The sequence below is a fragment of the Pieris rapae genome, chromosome 2 (genome assembly GCF_905147795.1).
Source record: "Pieris rapae chromosome 2, ilPieRapa1.1, whole genome shotgun sequence".
Taxonomy (NCBI): Eukaryota; Metazoa; Arthropoda; class Insecta; order Lepidoptera; family Pieridae; genus Pieris; species Pieris rapae.
In genome coordinates, this window is record NC_059510.1 from 6,734,416 (window position 1) to 6,752,271 (window position 17,856).

At 33.0% G+C, this 17,856-nt stretch overlaps 2 protein-coding genes across 8 annotated transcripts in view; one reads left to right on the forward strand and one right to left on the reverse strand.

The window, feature by feature from the left end:
* Nucleotides 1-209: 209 nt before the first annotated feature.
* On the reverse strand, nt 210-7,281 carry LOC110992643 (ankyrin repeat domain-containing protein 50). 2 transcript variants are annotated; one of them, XM_045634383.1, is made up of 8 exons: nt 7,011-7,281; nt 4,990-5,133; nt 4,658-4,784; nt 2,778-2,868; nt 2,283-2,431; nt 1,784-1,919; nt 769-889; nt 210-517 (listed from the first exon to the last, which is right to left on the reverse strand). In XM_045634383.1, the coding sequence occupies exons 1-8, from the start codon at nt 7,181-7,183 to the stop codon at nt 391-393; spliced, it is 1,068 nt and encodes a 355-aa protein (XP_045490339.1). In that variant the 5' UTR covers nt 7,184-7,281; the 3' UTR covers nt 210-390. The 2 variants fall into 2 exon arrangements, with proteins under 2 accessions (XP_045490339.1, XP_022114271.2); XM_022258579.2 differs by having other exon boundaries at nt 4,984-5,133.
* A 2,344-nt stretch (nt 7,282-9,625) lies between these two features.
* LOC110992808 (complexin) overlaps nt 9,626-17,856 on the forward strand; it is a 122,362-nt gene continuing 114,131 nt past the window's right edge. For 4 of the 6 annotated variants that reach the window (XM_045634402.1, XM_022258976.2, XM_022259056.2 and 1 more), the window contains exon 1: nt 9,629-9,733. The gene's annotated coding sequence lies outside the window, so the exon portion shown is untranslated. Of the gene's footprint in view, nt 9,734-17,856 lie in introns of all 6 variants that reach the window. The other 2 variants (XM_022258891.2, XM_022258811.2) reach the window with 1 other exon arrangement.

The window sequence follows — 17,856 nt, forward strand, 5'->3', positions numbered from 1 at the left end:
GAGTCCGAACTCCACGAATTTAGGCAATTCAATCACATATACACGTAGGAGGGGGTTAAAAGATTAATCATTAATGTGGTTATTGGATACGCAAACTCGTTTTATCAGTAGTTGATTAAACCAGGTCCTCCAGATTTAAATAAAACATATTATACCGATATAAACACGTAAATAAAATGTTCTCTTAATTTATATTATTGTATTTATTATCAATCTCGACAATTCAGGTACTTTTCAGATATCGTGGACATGAAACCACAACGAAACTTTACCTATTTGATTAGATTTACAACATTTCTAATTATTATAATACGGGTTTTAAATCTTTATATAAACAACAACTGTGATCAACCATGACTTAACTTAAAAAGGCACAACACAACATGTGCATCACTTATTAGTACGCAGAGCTTGAACACTGGAAATCTTCTTAGTGACTCGAGTGAAGCTGGCGACCACCTTCTCGTGATGAAACTGTGCGTCAACCATTCGCAAAACTGAGTCACGTCGCTTACCACTAAAATAAAACAATATTAGTGTAGTTGGCACCAATAGCGTATTATTCAAAGGACCTGGGTCCGAACTCTGAAACAATAACTCTTTCAATAACAGGTTTATACACTCAAATACATAGTGGTTGATAAATTCTTCAATATAAATTAGTAAAGACGAAAATTTTAATAGTCATGTTTAGTAAGAAGTAGGTAAGTGTAGAAGGCCAATTTAACAGAAAAACTAGACTCTCCTAAAGTATTAAGCTAAACTTACTGTTTGTCAGTGAGAAGTCTGGCTGCAGCAATTAGAGTAAGGCCAGCGCGGTCAGTCACCTTCAAAGTACTACCACGTTTCACTAATTCCTCTATAACACCCGTGCTTGCTCCTTGACAAACTGGGTATAAATATACAATTTATATTTTAGAATAAAAAGTAAAGTGAAGAGTGAAATAAGGATGAAACATTAGATATGTTTGAAATAGTGTATAAAGAATTGATTTATAAGTAATTTCATCATTCATAGTTGTATTTTAAATCATTTATTACATTATTTGTATAGTAAATTGTATGTACAACTTAATAACCGTGCCACTAGGAAATTTCATGCTTCGGTCGACGATCGACTTGATCGACTGTGATTCATCATAAGGCAAAACAAAACATCTTTTAGAAATCGATTAGATTTACAGTAAAATAATTTATCGTCGAACTTAGACTTACAAACCGCAAACAACGGATTTTAATAAGACTAAGTAGGAATGTTCGATAATATTTTAAATGAAAATCCACATTCGTCAACAATATATCGAAGTAAAGCGTAATACCCGTTTGGATTAAGTTCAAAATATTCATGAAATCGTTTTTAAATGGCTCCAGCAATGAATGTGAAAGCATAGAGAAGGAATATTGTATGTTTCATTTCGATAACGTTTATTTCAGTGGGGTTTAAGCGGTTTACGTCAGCGTTGTTCGCTTACATAAGTTTAAAAGACTGTCAAACCGTAGGTAGAAAGTGATAATATTGGAAACAGTTTGCGTGTATTTATTTAATAATGTATTGTCCAGGTTGAAGGTTTATGTGCGAAATTGCTAAAGATATTGCTTATTATAACGCAATATATAGAAACTAACAACGTAATATATAAACTAGATAGAACATTTTTTTAAATATTTCTAATAGACTTGCGTAAAATAAGGACTAAAACACTTGCAATTTCATACGAGATTTTCAAATGAATCATAAAAAACCTCAGTTACAAAAGAAACGCATTTAAAGTTCTAAACTTACTAGCTCTGAATAGGGGTGTCCACCCATTATTATCCGTAACATTGAGGTCTCCTCGGTCCAGAACAAACTTTAGGGTTTCTAGATTACCAGAGTCTACTGCAAGGTGCTCCACGCCTAGGTGGTTTATATCTCGAGCCTGTATTCGAACAATACTTTACAAATATTGTTTAATTATTTAAGAGTGTAGTTAAGAGGACACAATTTTTTGAGATCAAGATTTTTGTGCTTACTAAAAAAGCGACAATTCTATAAAATAACTATAGCTGTCGCAGTGAAGTAGTTAAATCAGAGAGTTAATTGAGTCTCTAGACAGTTTATTAAAGATCGATATTCAATCAAAATTCAATTAACTCTATGATCTAACTACTTTACTGCAACATAGCTTTAACGTATAGTAAAATTTACTTAACAGAATAAAACAAATTGTATATTGATTCAATATACAATGATGGGATCGGGACTAGGTTTGAAATCTCGAAATACACATCCCTGTAAATACCTCTATATCAGCGCCATGATCTATAAGTAGTTCTACAAGTAAGCTGTGTCCAGCTAAAACGGCTAGGTGTAGCGGTGTTCGTCCAATACTAGAACGGTGCTCCAAGTCTGCGCCTCGACCTAACAGAATTCCCACCATATTGGTATCACCTGAAATATTTAAATCCTAATTTGTAGAAAATCAAACGAAAAAATCTGCACTCATACAATCATAATGCTATAAGGAGCTTATTAATTTAATTTCTTAGATAACGACAAATTGTATGACATGATACTTGTGTTTTTTAAAAATAATTTAAGACCTAATTGCGAAACAATAAATATAACTTTACTCCATCAAAGTTTTAATTAACAGTCTGTTCGTTATAGCGGAAACATAATTCGCCAGAGAAAACGACAGAATATTTTATTTAAGACTATTAATTATTGCCTTTTTATAAGGTTAAGTATTATTAAAATAATAAAGTCGTTCGCATTAACTATGTCAAAATCTTACCTTTTATAACAGCAGTTGCAAGCGGTGTTAGGCCTGTCGCAGCGTTAATGGCAGACAGAAGGATTGGGCGTTCATCTAGCATCTGCTGCACCTGTTCAACGAGAAATGCAAATCGTTAGTCACAGAAGTTATGACTATGATGATATACTTGCTTTTGAAGAGTTTTAGTTGTAGGAATTTGTTATCATATTTGTTTTATAAAGATTCTATTTAACAAACCAAGTAAGTTTGTTCATTTAGTTCCAGAAAATTTCAATCCCAATACAAAGGCAAAATAGCTTAAATTTCGTTGTATTGTTTTCAGAAGGGTCAAAAGGTTTTAGGCGATCAAAAGATATTATAAAGAGAATAGACAATTTACAAACATTTTCTTTTAATATCTCATAATGAACAACATTTAACCAATAATCCAGTCATTTGGTAGAAATATCTCAAAGTTTCGTTCATTCCGCACATAATAGAATTTTATTTATATCGAAGGCTCAGCTGTTCAATACAAATAACTTTCTAAATCCCTTTGTACCCAGACGAGTTCAATCACGAAATAATTGACAAAGTGGTCCTCATTAACCGGCCAGATGATATTCCGTTTTCATCTAAAATGTTCCAAACGGAATAAATGCCAACTATTTGAAACTTTGGTATGGTTCAATTGTATTATTAGAGGTCCATATCACCCATTTAAATGTTACCTAAGTTTAATAAATAACGTTTTTGTGGTTATTCGTACATGCATTTCAAATCTTTTAATGTATGTACGGCGATCTTAACTTGAATTTCATAATAAATAGATTTCTATTATATACATTTTCTTATTGAAGAAGAAGCTACACTGACACTAACGTCGTACCGAAACCTTACATCATATAAAAAACAGAAAGTATGACAAATAAGTCATACACGTACAATGTATATACATCATAAAGATAATCACCCAATTTTACGACCAATCAAGTGAGTCTCCATTTGACGCTTGCATAATTGTTTTTCAAACAAAATAAACACAAATGAATGTCTGCGCTCAGTGCAGACGCGACACGATTGTCGTTGACAAGTTAATTAGTGACTGATAATTAATTTGTTCATTCTCTGTGCAACTGGCGGTTCACTGGCTTCATTTATTCGTTTCAATTATATACATGTACAGTTTAAACTGCATATAACATTACTTGATTTAACGACAGACTGTCTAAAGCGACGAAATCAATTGACTTTGGTTGGTTTAGCTTGTCTACCATACAATAATACACTCTACAGAGCATTAAAAATCTCTCAAAGCAGCTAAATAATTGGAAAATTATTTCCTTTATCACCAAGATGCCTCAATATCACAAGATATGAATAAAATAAGTAAAAAAATACAACAAAATTACTGGTGCAGCAAAAGAAGTCAGTCAAAAATAACAGACTATACGCAATAGTCTTCAAATAAGATTCTTTTTGTGTACATACCTACTAAGACTAGCCTGAAATATAGTTTTTCTTTTTCTAATTCTGATTTTTCTTCTCTCTATTTCACGACAGCTCTCTATAGCGCTATAAAATGCACAGTCCCTTCGTATCGTTATATAGAGTTTACACTGTATAATAAAATGTTATATAAATAATACTATGGGTTTCTGGGTGCAAACTTTGTAACGAATCTTATTAGTATACAGAACTATTAGATAATATTTTAAAACATACATTTATTCTTTAAGAAATCAATATTTCCGAGAAGATGACCTTGTTATTTAAAAGAGACAAAAGAAAACTTTAGTTAAAACAGTGCATTGTGAAGGAGGAATTTTTATAAATGGTTGTAAACTTTAATCTCATATTTATGAAATCCAAACGGATAAATAATAAAATGACTATGCATAATAGAAAATATTGCTTACTTGTTTGCCATATCCGCAACGGACCGCCATGCACAGACAAGCAACTGTAGTGCCATCACTGGCAGTATTTGCCCAAGTCTCGTCAGACCACAGTGACTGTAAAATCTTATTCGGATCTGTATATTCCCTATTTATAAATGGAGAAGTAAATATTTTCGTAATATATTTAAATAGTAACAAAAAATCTTACATATAAGTTGTATTTATGGAGGGATAATATATAAATAATATGAAGAGTATTCTAATCGTCATCAAAATTCAATTACATACAAATCCTTGTTCTTTGGAAAATACATTGTAAAGAACGTATACCGTAGAAATAATACCGTAACCTCGCGTCGAACTGTGAATTATCCGTAGGCTGATCATTCATCTTTGGATTATTCGCTGCTCTACGTTTGAAAGCGATCTTGAGGCGGAATTTGTGAGGCTGTGTGGGGGCCAGGTTCTCGATTGCTTTCAATGTTTTCCCGCCGCTGAAATATCACGAAGATTGTCAAACACCTGAACGGTTTTTGCGAGCAAATATTTTCTTTGTGTCTCAATGTATATTGGGATGGGGATGTGTTTGTTAGAAATATAGTCTTAAATTGTTAGTTATTTTTTATCAGAATGATACGTATGCCAAATCTTCTGAAAAGAGTTAATCTATATTCTGGTGATGTCCAATCATAACATATAGTGCATAGATAATTACAACCTTCACAAATAAATTGTGTTATATTATCACGATAAAAAATATATTTTGCGGAAAATAAACTTAAGTTAAAGCTTTTACTGTTTGTCATATTATTAATCCATTTACTGTTTTATACTTAATCGTTTTTGTTTGGTTTAAAAGATTTAACCCTTGCAAAAAGCGTGTTACTTTTTCCCTTCTGTTATTTTCGCCTATCAGTCTGTTTCGGGAATTGAACATAAGCGTTAACCACTAAGCCACGGCAATGCAATGCTCATGTGAAAATCTGTTTAATAATCCTTTGTAACGACTAATATATGGCTGTTCAGTTGTAAATCAAACGAAGGGTTAACTAGTCGCCAACACGACTACATAATATAATGGGCCTCGTAAAATCCTATCAAGGTCTAGGGTGGGACTGCTATTATATACCTTTATATCTCGTTAACAAGGAAATTGTTTATGACAGTATATTGTCACTTACAGATATGAAGAGCTTTTAAAATACGAGTATACTATATAAAATCTCATTTATTTAAAAACACTTCACAAAAAATCACGATGATCTGTGACAAGATAAGGTATGGTAAACTTAAGCAATATTATATAGAACATAAGTTTAATTCAACGATCTTTAAAATTAATTTCGATTAAATAATTATATTATGATGTTTCTATTAATAAATCCCTTGTAAAGTCCCTTGTTAATGTCGTATTAATTGTTAAGTGGCGTATCTGTCGGTTAGGGGATATAAAGAAGGGTGCTCGCTAAACAGGATGTTAATTTCATGAAGTAGTAATTAGCAAAATAGAAACTATAAATCTGTCACCGTTGAAATTTAAAATAATACTCGTTTTTTCATAATCGAATATGTTCTTCGTAAGATCCAACCTCGTAACTATTCAAAATGAGAGAATAAGTTTTTTCAAACTTGTTCAAAAATAGAATTCAATATTTCCAAACGCATAAAGACCTTAAATGGATATAGAGCCCCTGAGGACGGGTTGGTTAATATTAGGTTATAAATCATTGCTGTTATGTATGTTAGTACGATGGTCCATAACTTATAAACTACAACAGCAAGCATAATGCGGTTATGACAGAATATGTGATCAGCTTGATAATTTGTACTCAATAATAACATTATAGTATACCGTTTGTTAGCGCAATCAGCGGTTGACTGCTCGTTATAATTTAGTGTCAATACAAATTAGATTACTCTAAATTATGGTACGCCAAAAATTTAGTAGCTAAACTTTGAGCTACGCCTTTATCATCAAAATAAACTTAAAAAGTGTCGACCTCATTTAAAAAGTAAGACTTTGTATATCTAAGAATACTTGTATACAATAACTCATCAAAATCTTAAAATTAAAATAGAAACAGGTGAGTACAATTACTTTAAAATAATTACCTATTAAAGGAGATGTGTTTTATAAAAGCTACTTTCAAACTCCTAAGTTTTACCTTAGACATTGGATTCCGTTTTACAACGTAATAATATTATCTTCAGGGTAAATTAATTATTTAAATTGTAATTGACATTTAAGGAAGGCGGCTTACATTATAAAGGATATGTTGAATAGGGGTTCGCTTGCGACATTCCATTTAATAATCATGTTCTGATCAATAGAACATAAAATATATTACATTATCTGATGATTGGAACTTACCTATATACAGTGACCCAGGGTGGCATCTTCTCCTTCCTCTGCACCGTATACACGAGATCGTTCTGGAGATGCCTATAGTCTCCAGGGGACCACTTTAGAGTCACACTGTGACTGCTAGTTTCCATTACTATCGGGGCATTAGGAGCCCAATTCTCAAACTCAGCTAAAGACATTATCAGCTAAATTGTTTAGTCAGAAGAAAGCCATTTTCGCTCTATATCTTTAAATACTCCATTGTCGTATTACGTAAACATAAACACAGTAATAAGCTACTATAATCATAGCTATGATATAAGAAATCACTATTAATATGCTTAAAAATTACTTCGTTACAGTGAATTGAAACTCTTTACTGAAATAGTGTTCCTATTGCGATGTTATTTACTAAAGAACTGAAACTCCAAATGCGCGGAGTAACGGCAAGTAGTTAAGGTTTAGTTTTGTCGATATACTTGCTATTCCAAACTTGGCATGTCATTACATTTTATCATAAGACTTAAAATCTGAAGGAAATTTGAGTGAACTTTGTTCTATTAATATTTTATCAATTACTCAATAAAACAGGAGTTTTAAGATAATTGGGTTTATTGATGTTTTTCAAGGATGTGTTTAGTATGTAATTGAGGGCTTCTAGAAAAAAAATTTTTTTTTGTTTAAAATTAAAAATGTTTCTTAAATACTGCCTCAAGGATAAATGCTTAAACAATATTCAAAAAACATTGTATTTTTATATGCCATTAGGCTAAATTCGGTAAGGGATCAGAGTATTATTCAACTTGGATATATACAATGCTTCGGTGAATCTCTTGATAAGATCTCTCGGTTTTTGTACGCATTTTCCTTCTATATAATACATTAAAGCGAAATTTAATCACGTTATCCTTACTAGCGCCGAAACTAAACAATGAAGTTTAATAGGAAGTGCAACAATAAATTAGATGCAGGTGACGCTCCGAGTTGGGACTTCTGAAATATGTGGAAAATTATGCTCTACTGTTCTACGCTGTCACGACACCTCTGATGAGCTACATAAACAAAGACATTATGCAATAAGTTTACCGTATCACTTTTAAACGGACTTCTAATAAAGCCTTTACATAATGCCACTCGGTTTCACCTCCGTTATATCAGTCGTAGCGTAATTCTGTGGAATTTTTTTGAATTTGTATTGAATATAATTTCCAATTAAAATAATTGCCCAACATAAAAATAATTTGTCAATAGATAATTAAATAAAGAAAATTTTGTTGATAAGATCGCTCATAACGACTAGTGCACCCAACTCTAAAAGGTCTCCTAGGTAAGGTATCTTTATAATATATACACTTATATTTATGATTTTTTATAGAATTTATTGGCAAAGTCCCTGCCAAAATGCCTTAATAATTCTCAGTTGTGGACGATAGACGTTGAGGTGATATGGGTGGGATTTCGTATTCTGTCACGATGATATAAATCCGTGGAGTTGCCACTGAATGGGGTACGTCCAAGTGGGGTGGAAAATGCAGAAAGACGCAACGCCAACGCAATTTACCCGACGTTAAATCGGTCAAGTAAGGAAGGAGCTGGTACTGGGGATCTCCCGCCCAGAGGTTCGAACAGGTTTCCATGTGTGGACAAATTAGCGGTTTATACATTTGCATTTGTCCGGAGTGAACCGGCTTCAGTTGAGCACACCATGCTTCTTGGAGGCTATTTGGCAATTTTACATTTCCAAATATCAACAAATATTCGTTATGTATAGAGATGCTGACTCTAGCTCCGAAGAGAGCACCAATTCTTAAAAGGCCGGCAACGCACTCGCGAGCCCTCTGGCATTGAGAGTGTCCACGGGCGGCGGTATCACTTAACATCAGGTGAGCCTCCTGCCCGTTTGCCCCCTGTTCTATATAAAAAAAGAGGAATAGCGACAAAGGTTATGTTTTAAATAACTTGTGAAATGTTTATTAAGAATATGGTACCACGAATACTAATGCGACTTTTATTTTTAGTAAGAACTAAGGGTCGGCTCTGAGGTCTCCCTTTTGATCCATATTAAATTATTTACGTACTGTTCCATTTTTAGTTATGGAACAGTACGTAAATAATTTAATAGTAAAGGTCTTTAACTAACCCGAAGATACTTAATGTTGTTGCTGATTAAACTTATTTTAAAAATGTGCCTTTATCGGAACTACTACATTGTAGAATACATATTTTTGAATATATGAATTTCTAGTGCTGGATAATAACTATACGAAGAATGCGCACCGCATTCTTCGTATAGTTATTATTTTGGCTGGTTACAAAACCTGCTTATATAAATATATAAGAACATTTTACATAGAGAAATAAAATTAAGCTAAAGAAGTTCCTCATAAAATTTCTTACGCAAACATGACTTCATATTTTCAAATGGTTGTACGTTTCGGTTCGCCAAATATTCCATACATAATATTTAAGTTCGCCAAGAGTTGCCACGCTGACCCATAATTTTCAGATGTGCATGTGTTCCTGGCTAATTAAACGCATGAATTGAAAATCAATTAAAATTAGAGTGATGACCGAATTTAAAAGATAAAAAACTAGTAAAACATCGTCTCTGTGAACGCAACGCAGCATGTCGCCGTATCGATCGACGCGAGGCAGTAGGCGCCCGGCCGCCGTATGGGGAGCACGTTATTTGGTGTTGTGTGACCATTATCGCCATAACCTCACCGCGCTGCTACTCTACTATATAGCTGGTAAGTCCATGTAAAACTATTTCTTTCAACTGACGTATGATAAGACATTGAATTATTGAACAAGCCTGCGATAATCGCAAAATGAGTCATAACGTTTGCACTGACACTTATACACTTTCGCTTTGTTTATTTCTCAGCGATTCACTGCAATGCAATATAAATATTGGATATCGTGATTTATCTCTTTATCAATGTGAAGCAATGATAAAACGTAGTACGCAGTTGTAAGTTTTCCTTAAGAACGACAGCTAACTCAATTAGTTTTCAATTGAAATCGCGTATAGTAATTAGAGCATACAACGGTACAATTACCACCTTTGTATGTATGTCGAATTCAAATACTGTTTTGATAAGTCTTACGTAATAATAATAAACCTACCTTTTTTTAAGTAATACATAAATGAGCAATTTAATTGTATTGGACGGGCCGAAACTTACCTAAATTTATATTAATTAATTACGTCATCTGATGTATGACCTAATATAAAGCGCGTGTTATTATCTATTTGCAAATAATAGGGAAAGGTGTCTAATTTTTGACCTACATTTAATTTAATTCGTAAATTATATAGTTCGTCTTATTAGCGAAAATTCATTTCCATTCCAATATTATACCTATTCTCTCGAAACTTTTAAGCCAATGACAATGACGTCACACATAATCTGACAGCTGAGAGACAGTTGACGGATTTGCTAGATAGTGTGGAGTGGCGAAAATGAAAGCTAAAGTTTTTTTGTATTGTCAGGTCGGCAGCCTTTAAATTGGTTTATAGATTCAAGGATAATTTATCTGTCTCATTATTACTATAGGTACTAAGTTAGATATGAGTTGATCTGCTTAATTAGTTTTGATACATTTTGGTGGTATGATCAGCATTTGGCCGGTGGTTAAGCGTGCGCCTCTTTACCCCGAGGCTATGCCTTCAAACTCCGGCGATGTAATTAATTTTTCTTTCTATTTTTACAAGTACAACTTCATCGTAAGAAAACTGGTATATTTTAGACACAAAAATCAACACTGAGAGTCATTCTGACACCAACTTGCATACCAAAGGAAACATGATCAAAGAAACAGTAAACCCAAACCAGGACATTGGAAAAACGGTTGAAGCACTACTTTCAAACATCACGCATGTTGACTACTATTACATACTTCTGGAAATATGTTATAGAACGTGTGATAATGACTTCCTCACAATCGAGTAGCCCGCACACAACTCACGATAACACTTTGTATTTTTAATTAAATACATAATTATAAATATCTATTTATTTATTTCATTCTCCAACAAATAACAAATTATATATAATAAAAACAATTATACTAAAGATATAGTCGATGATTTCCATCATAAATTATATATACTTACTAATATATTATGTATGATATACATAATATGTATATATTATGTATTGGTAAAAGGTTGAAATATTGACGAAAGGAAAACATCAATAATATATAAAATACATACTAACTACGTAAAACCTAATTACACACATCCGATATGATGTTTTTTTATTACTTACAAATAAAATAATATATTATGGAATAGGGTTGTCTTATATAATTTCATCTTTTAATTGTAAAAGATATATATATACATACCTATTTTGTAACTAAATATAAGGTCGAAGTGATAAATATTATTCTGTGATGTTTTCAAGAAAACACCACTGGATTTAAAATATTCTCGTCGCGATGTCTAAGTGTATCCGAAAACCGACAGTTTTTGTTAAAAATTCACGAATAAAACCCTCAAGTTGCCTCGACACTTTCTGCCTTAGCCAACCCAGCTTTATCCAATTGTGTCACCAACAGAACGGCTCATTGTTTTCAAATTTCATTCATACTACAATGAGCGCATGACTTTGTCCTTTTTATATTATTTTCCGTAAAGAAAATATTTTTATTTTCATTATTAAAACTTAAGAGACTTATTAGAATTTAAATCAAAGATTAAATTTTCAAAGCTGATTGGTATTGTGATTTTATAGTTTACAATGGTTGTATGGAAGAGATGCCTTGTTTAGCCGCCCCTAATCCCTCCTTTTTCTAATTCTTTCATATTACGATTTACTACATTTATTCAAAACCACAATGGTATTTATGAAATATGCTTAGCAGCAATTATGATAAAAGACTTTTATTTCATTCAGACTAATATTATACAAAAATAAATTATAATTTTAAGGAGCAGGTGATGTTTTGTCCCTAGGTATTTCGCAATATAATTCATATTCCGTGGCCGGCTCGCAGTTATTTCAATCAACAAAGCGACGCGAGGAATGCCAGAAAGACATAATGTGAGCTGTATATTTTAATTAAAGTGCCTTTGTGTGGTAATTGTACATTTTGTATCATGTCCTTTACAAATGAAGCATACTATTATCCAATTTTTTTTCTGAATTTAAAAATGTTTTATGCAATACAAAGCATTGTCCTTTGAAGAAAATTTTATGGTTTTCACAATATACATAGTATAGGTAAATTATATATATTTTGATGGGTTTTCTTTGCAAGATGAATAGTGTGTTAGATTTAATAGAGTCTCCATTTCTTTGCTTATATCCCGCTATTGTAGCGTACCCTCGTCGGCCTACTGAGAATCATTCATTCCGAACATTTCCGACAGTTTTCGTGCAGTATTTCTTAAGTATTAAATCATAGAGCTTAGCATGTTTCTTAAAATGAAGTCTTGATTTTTATAAAGGTTTGGGCATTAATGGAATAATTAAATGAATATGTGTAATTAAACAAATTTTATTTAGCAATATTGTTTAATATTGTCCAGCCATATATTTATCATTCTACGCCACACTGAATAATATCTAAAGCGATTTTATATTTTAGCTGGATATGTCTGACACGCCTGCAGTATTGTAAGAACAGTACCCACAGTTTCACTTCTAATTATTTTTAATGTCCTAACTAGGGCCTATATTACTGTTAAGAAATTTTATATATCGTTTCAGCCGGGATAAATAACACGCATTATTATTATATTTGACTATAGTTGTACTTTTATTAAAGTCTATTTGCTTATACAAGGAATGCCTTATTTATTCTGTGACAGAATATTGGCACAATGAGGTAACATGCTTACATAAAGCCCTTGACAAACAAAGCGTCAAACAATACAACTCTTAATATATAGATCAAAGGTTACCCTTTTGAGTGAATGAATGCCACCTCAAGTAAAGTAATATTGTTTGCATGTAAGCTATTTATCAGTAAACAAACTGAATATAGCTCAGAACATTTCCAAGTAGTATGTTGTAAAAGATCGTATAGTTTTACATTTAACAGACCAGTTGACATCAATGGAACAGTCCATAGAGAAACTATTTCAAAACAAGAAAAGAAAAACTACGATTTTCCAAACATAAACAAAAATTTAGAACTTATGGTATGTGCTGTGGAGCAGCAACTTACGTCATTGGAACAAGGGATACTGGGTCATACGCTAAAGGTGGCGGATTTCCGGTCTCTACGTCAGTGCAGATGAACAACGTGTTGGATGTGAGGATGTCAACCAGTCAACCCAAAGGTCAAAAAGACAGATAGAGAGATACAGATAGACCTGAACTACTTTTAATAAAATTTAACTCCTGAAATATTCAGCAACAATGGATCACTGCCAGTATAGTTAAGTGTCAAAGAATAGGTCAAAATATACCAGAATCCCCAAAAGAATACATCAGTAATAGGGTCTATGAAAAGGAATCTTTAAGCAAAAACACTAAAACTACACTGAATTCATACTCGGCATGAAATAAGGCAATATGTGTCTTGGTGAGAAAAACAAAGGAGAGTAAAATTTATCAGATTAATTCTCTAGATGACATCCTAAGTATATAAAAAAACACCAGTCTTTTCTAAGCCTATTTAAAGAACTTATATTTTAATTTTAAATGCCTTATAACTTACATAGATCCTTGCTGTTACAATTTCTAATGCATTTTGTACATTTATTATGGTCACGGAAAGTATTGAATTTTGCTTAATTGACTACAAAGACGGGGTGTCTAGAGTTATCCCGATTAAACATCTAGCTGACATCTTTGCCCTACATTTCAGCACTGCTGTTAAAAAAAGTGTCGTTGACTGTGATACAAAATAATCAAACACATCATGTGTGACCAATCGAATTCAAGGTACTGTTCCAATCCGCGACCGATAAATAAATTAAAAAAAATATACTAAATCTAAATGCTCGAAAAACACCGGGCCTTGATAATATAAAAGTATCCGACGTAAAGTTAATTAAAAACGAAGTTACTCCTGCAATAAAAAGTCTAATTAAACAAAGTTAAATACGGGTTTTATCCAAACAACGAAAAGCAAGGATGTGTAAGACTTGCCTTTAAAAAAGGAATGAAAGATTACAACTACCGTCCTATAACGATACTAGGATCTGTTAACAAAAAAGTAGAGAAATATATCGGAGGACAAATTAAATATTTTGTAAGCGACATGATTTAGGTTTCAAGCAGGCATAAATACCTCGGGACTGCTATCGCGTTTCACGGACGAAGTAAATAATAACCTTAAAAATCTATTCTTGCTTTGTTCATATATTTTTCGCGCGGTTTCGACACTTTGTATCATAAATAACTTGAAGCTGAGGCTTAATCAGAAGCCACTAGGCATGCACAGTGTGCATATTATTTAAAATCAAATTTCTTTAGTAAAAATAAACAACGCCATCGGCTAGGTGGTTTTAGTACCAGAAGGCACTGCTCAAGGCACGGACCCAAAGACAAAACCCAGGACATCGTTTGGTCGAAGATAACACCAAATATTTTTTACAACCTTACTGAGCGTTAAGACCACGCCATCAAGGTTGACGCTTCCTAGCTGAGCCTAGTTGACTCTTAAAATAAAATAAGGGCTGATGGGCTAATCCGATGACGATGACATGGCTCTTGGAAGAAACGTTGATCAAATGTCGAATGAATAAACCATACAAGTGGGCCGATTAATACGCTGTCATGGAGTTAATGAAGATAGCAAATATATAAAGAAGTACGTCGCCCTGCCAAACACTAGTATTAATATTATTCCAGTGGGAATGGGTTCAATTTGTTTCAATACGTTGGCGGCGTCCATAAAGATATATTAATTATAAAAAGCTATTCAACGAGATAGCAACTCTCCACTTCACGTTCAGTTGTAAAAAATTTGGACTAAGAAGAGATGACAAAATATTGACGGTTCGCATAAGAGTTTGAGGCTTTGAAACAGTTTGAGCGATAATTTGTACAGCGTTAAAGTGTTGCTTCAGCAGGTCTTTAAATATAGAGGATAAGATCATTAAAGGGAGTGAAGTAAATGTTATGCATTCGAAGCTTGTTTCGGCATCCGAAATTCGTACCTTATGTACTACTGTGATACTTGATTAAAATAAGCCGAGGCTTACCATTACCATTGATTCTCAAGCCTATTCGATCTCATCGAGTTAAGCAATGCTCAGTTATATTAGAACATTACATTAGGACGCATATCATGTTTGCAATAAAGTTGGGACTTCCATTGTCACTGCGCATCTCCTGCTCGTCCTGTACTCTAAATAGTTTCGCCGTTTGGACCTGAAGATTCTCTATGCAGAAAAGGACAGAACTTTCAAAAGTCTCAAACTCCCAACGAGGGGTTTATTTGCGGCGTTGCTGGAACTCTTCCATTCTAAAAGACACTATTTCGGACACTTCTTGATAATTAATTTTTAAGATGCTTCATTACATCAAAGTTGCGTGGAAATACATAATTAAACAAATTAGTACAACTAAAAATAGTAATATACTAGGACTATCACATAAGTTTATTATGGTTAAATAAAGCATATTACTAAAAAAATAGTGCATTGTGTAGTAATCTATTTTATCTTAACACGAACTAAGAGACATACCAACCCACTTTACACTATACACAACCAATTATACTCGTATGTCAAGTGGATATTTCTGAAGACAATCAGATTACAGATGTGTCACACTCCATCGTCAGATTGATAAAGTTTCCTGAGCTTTATACTAACTCCGTTAGTAACATTGTTCGTTCTCAAACTAGGTAGCACTGTAGAGTGTGTTGAGCTATGTATGGGACTAGCAGTTGGATCATAAATTCAATTCAATAAATATAATATGGGTAACGCGAAATAAAGGAGATCACATTGCTTAGTTATTAACTATCCCTTTTCTATATCTATCACTGAGCATGTTAGCCCACTAGCTTCAGCGTGCGACTCTTATGCCTTGGGTCATAGATTATATCCCCGGCTGCACTAATACTGTCTATGTCCTCATCTATCATTATCTCGTCCAGTGAAAGAAAACATCGTGCGGAAACCGGCTTGTCTCAAATCGTGAAGACGATGACATGTGTCAGACGGAAAGCTGATCACCTACTTGTCTATGAAATAAAAATTATCAAACAAACAGATGCATTCTGAGGCTAAGCTCAGCTCGCTCAATCCCATATGAGAGCGGCTGGATTATTATTATTATTATGTATTACTAGCTAGTATTATATTGTATGTCAAGCATAACAATAAAAGTTGTAAATCATTTAAAAACTTAACACTTATCTTTCAGTAGCACTGAACAGGTTTGTCATTTTAAAAACATAATTAACTATTATCAATTACTAAAAACTAAATCATTTTAATGGTATCCATTTTACAAAAAACTACTTCATCACATCATACACGTAATTGGACAGTCTCTAGCAAAATAAAAACAACTAGAATAAATCTAAAGAAAACAAATGTTGTCAAATATATTCACAAGTAGCTGTGCTTAGGACGCAATCTATGTAGCGTTTGACACATTTATCTCAACAAACGTCAAAGTGCTCTCGGAGGCACTTTATCTTGACGGATCTTCGTTAGAGCCTGACAAAAGTGTCTGACACAAATGTCTGACATTGCAGTCAAAGCCGCGGAAACTAGTCTAGAAACTCTTGTTAATGTTTCTTGTAATTTTCGCTTTGTAATTGCGAACTGTGTTAAAAGACTGCTTCCTTTGATATAACTACAGTCTCGCTACAAGTATTTAATAAAATGCTAGAAAGATTTTCGTTACATTATTTTTTATTTAGATTGCGTCTTGTTATGTAATTGCTCTAGTTGAAGTTTTATTAAATTAACCGAAATATTGCAAATGTGAGTTTACATTTGGTAAAGATTATCAAAATTGAGATTTTAAGCTGTTTAATTAATGTTAATACTCAATTCTACTTTAAACCCACTCCTTTATATACATATATTATATATTTTAAGCTGTAAATCTAAAAGTCACGCACAAAAAATCGTTCGTATATTCTTTCAGCGTAAAACTTTCCACGCTACAGATTCAATCGCAGGCGGAAAGCACTTCATTAAACTTTGTTCGCGACACCCTGCTACGAGTTGGCCACGAAACTCTTGCTACGAGCGTCTGTAGCTTTGTAAGACCAGCCACATTGTTAACTTTGATGCATTTTAAATTGACTGCCGGCTACGTGGCTCGTAATAGATATTGAATTTGATTAGCGGCGAAAAATTACTGCGGCCGAAACTGGTCATCACCTACATATACATACATGACATTACCATAAATGAAATAGACATAAACATATGTTTGCCCATGCGCTATTAGAGGTACAGACATTTTAAATAGTAATTTTTTCCCACATTGCATTAAGTAATTTTTTCATCATCGATTTAGTTCATTATTTCCTACCGTTCGTAAGTATATGTATATATTCTTCGGGCGAGAAATATCTAAATTTAAAGTTAAAAGAACGTGTAATGTTTAATTATATTTAAACTAATAAACTTTCTAAAATATGATTTTAGATTTTATTTAATTCAACAATCTTCACTTTTATATCCTTTTTTATAACATATTCCTTTTTGAGATTTATTTACTTGATTCATACTTGTTCGATAAATTCACAGGTTTAATGGCCGTAAGCTTAGGAAGCTTTGAAAACCTTTGCGTGAGGCGCGAAGTTGTAGGCGTGATAAATGTCACACGGCCTATGCGGGCCGCTAATGCAGAGATTTAGATAGCTCCTGATTAATTGCCCTTCACAACTTCTTAACAAGATTTAGATACGACGCTTCCCGTACACATAGCTTAGT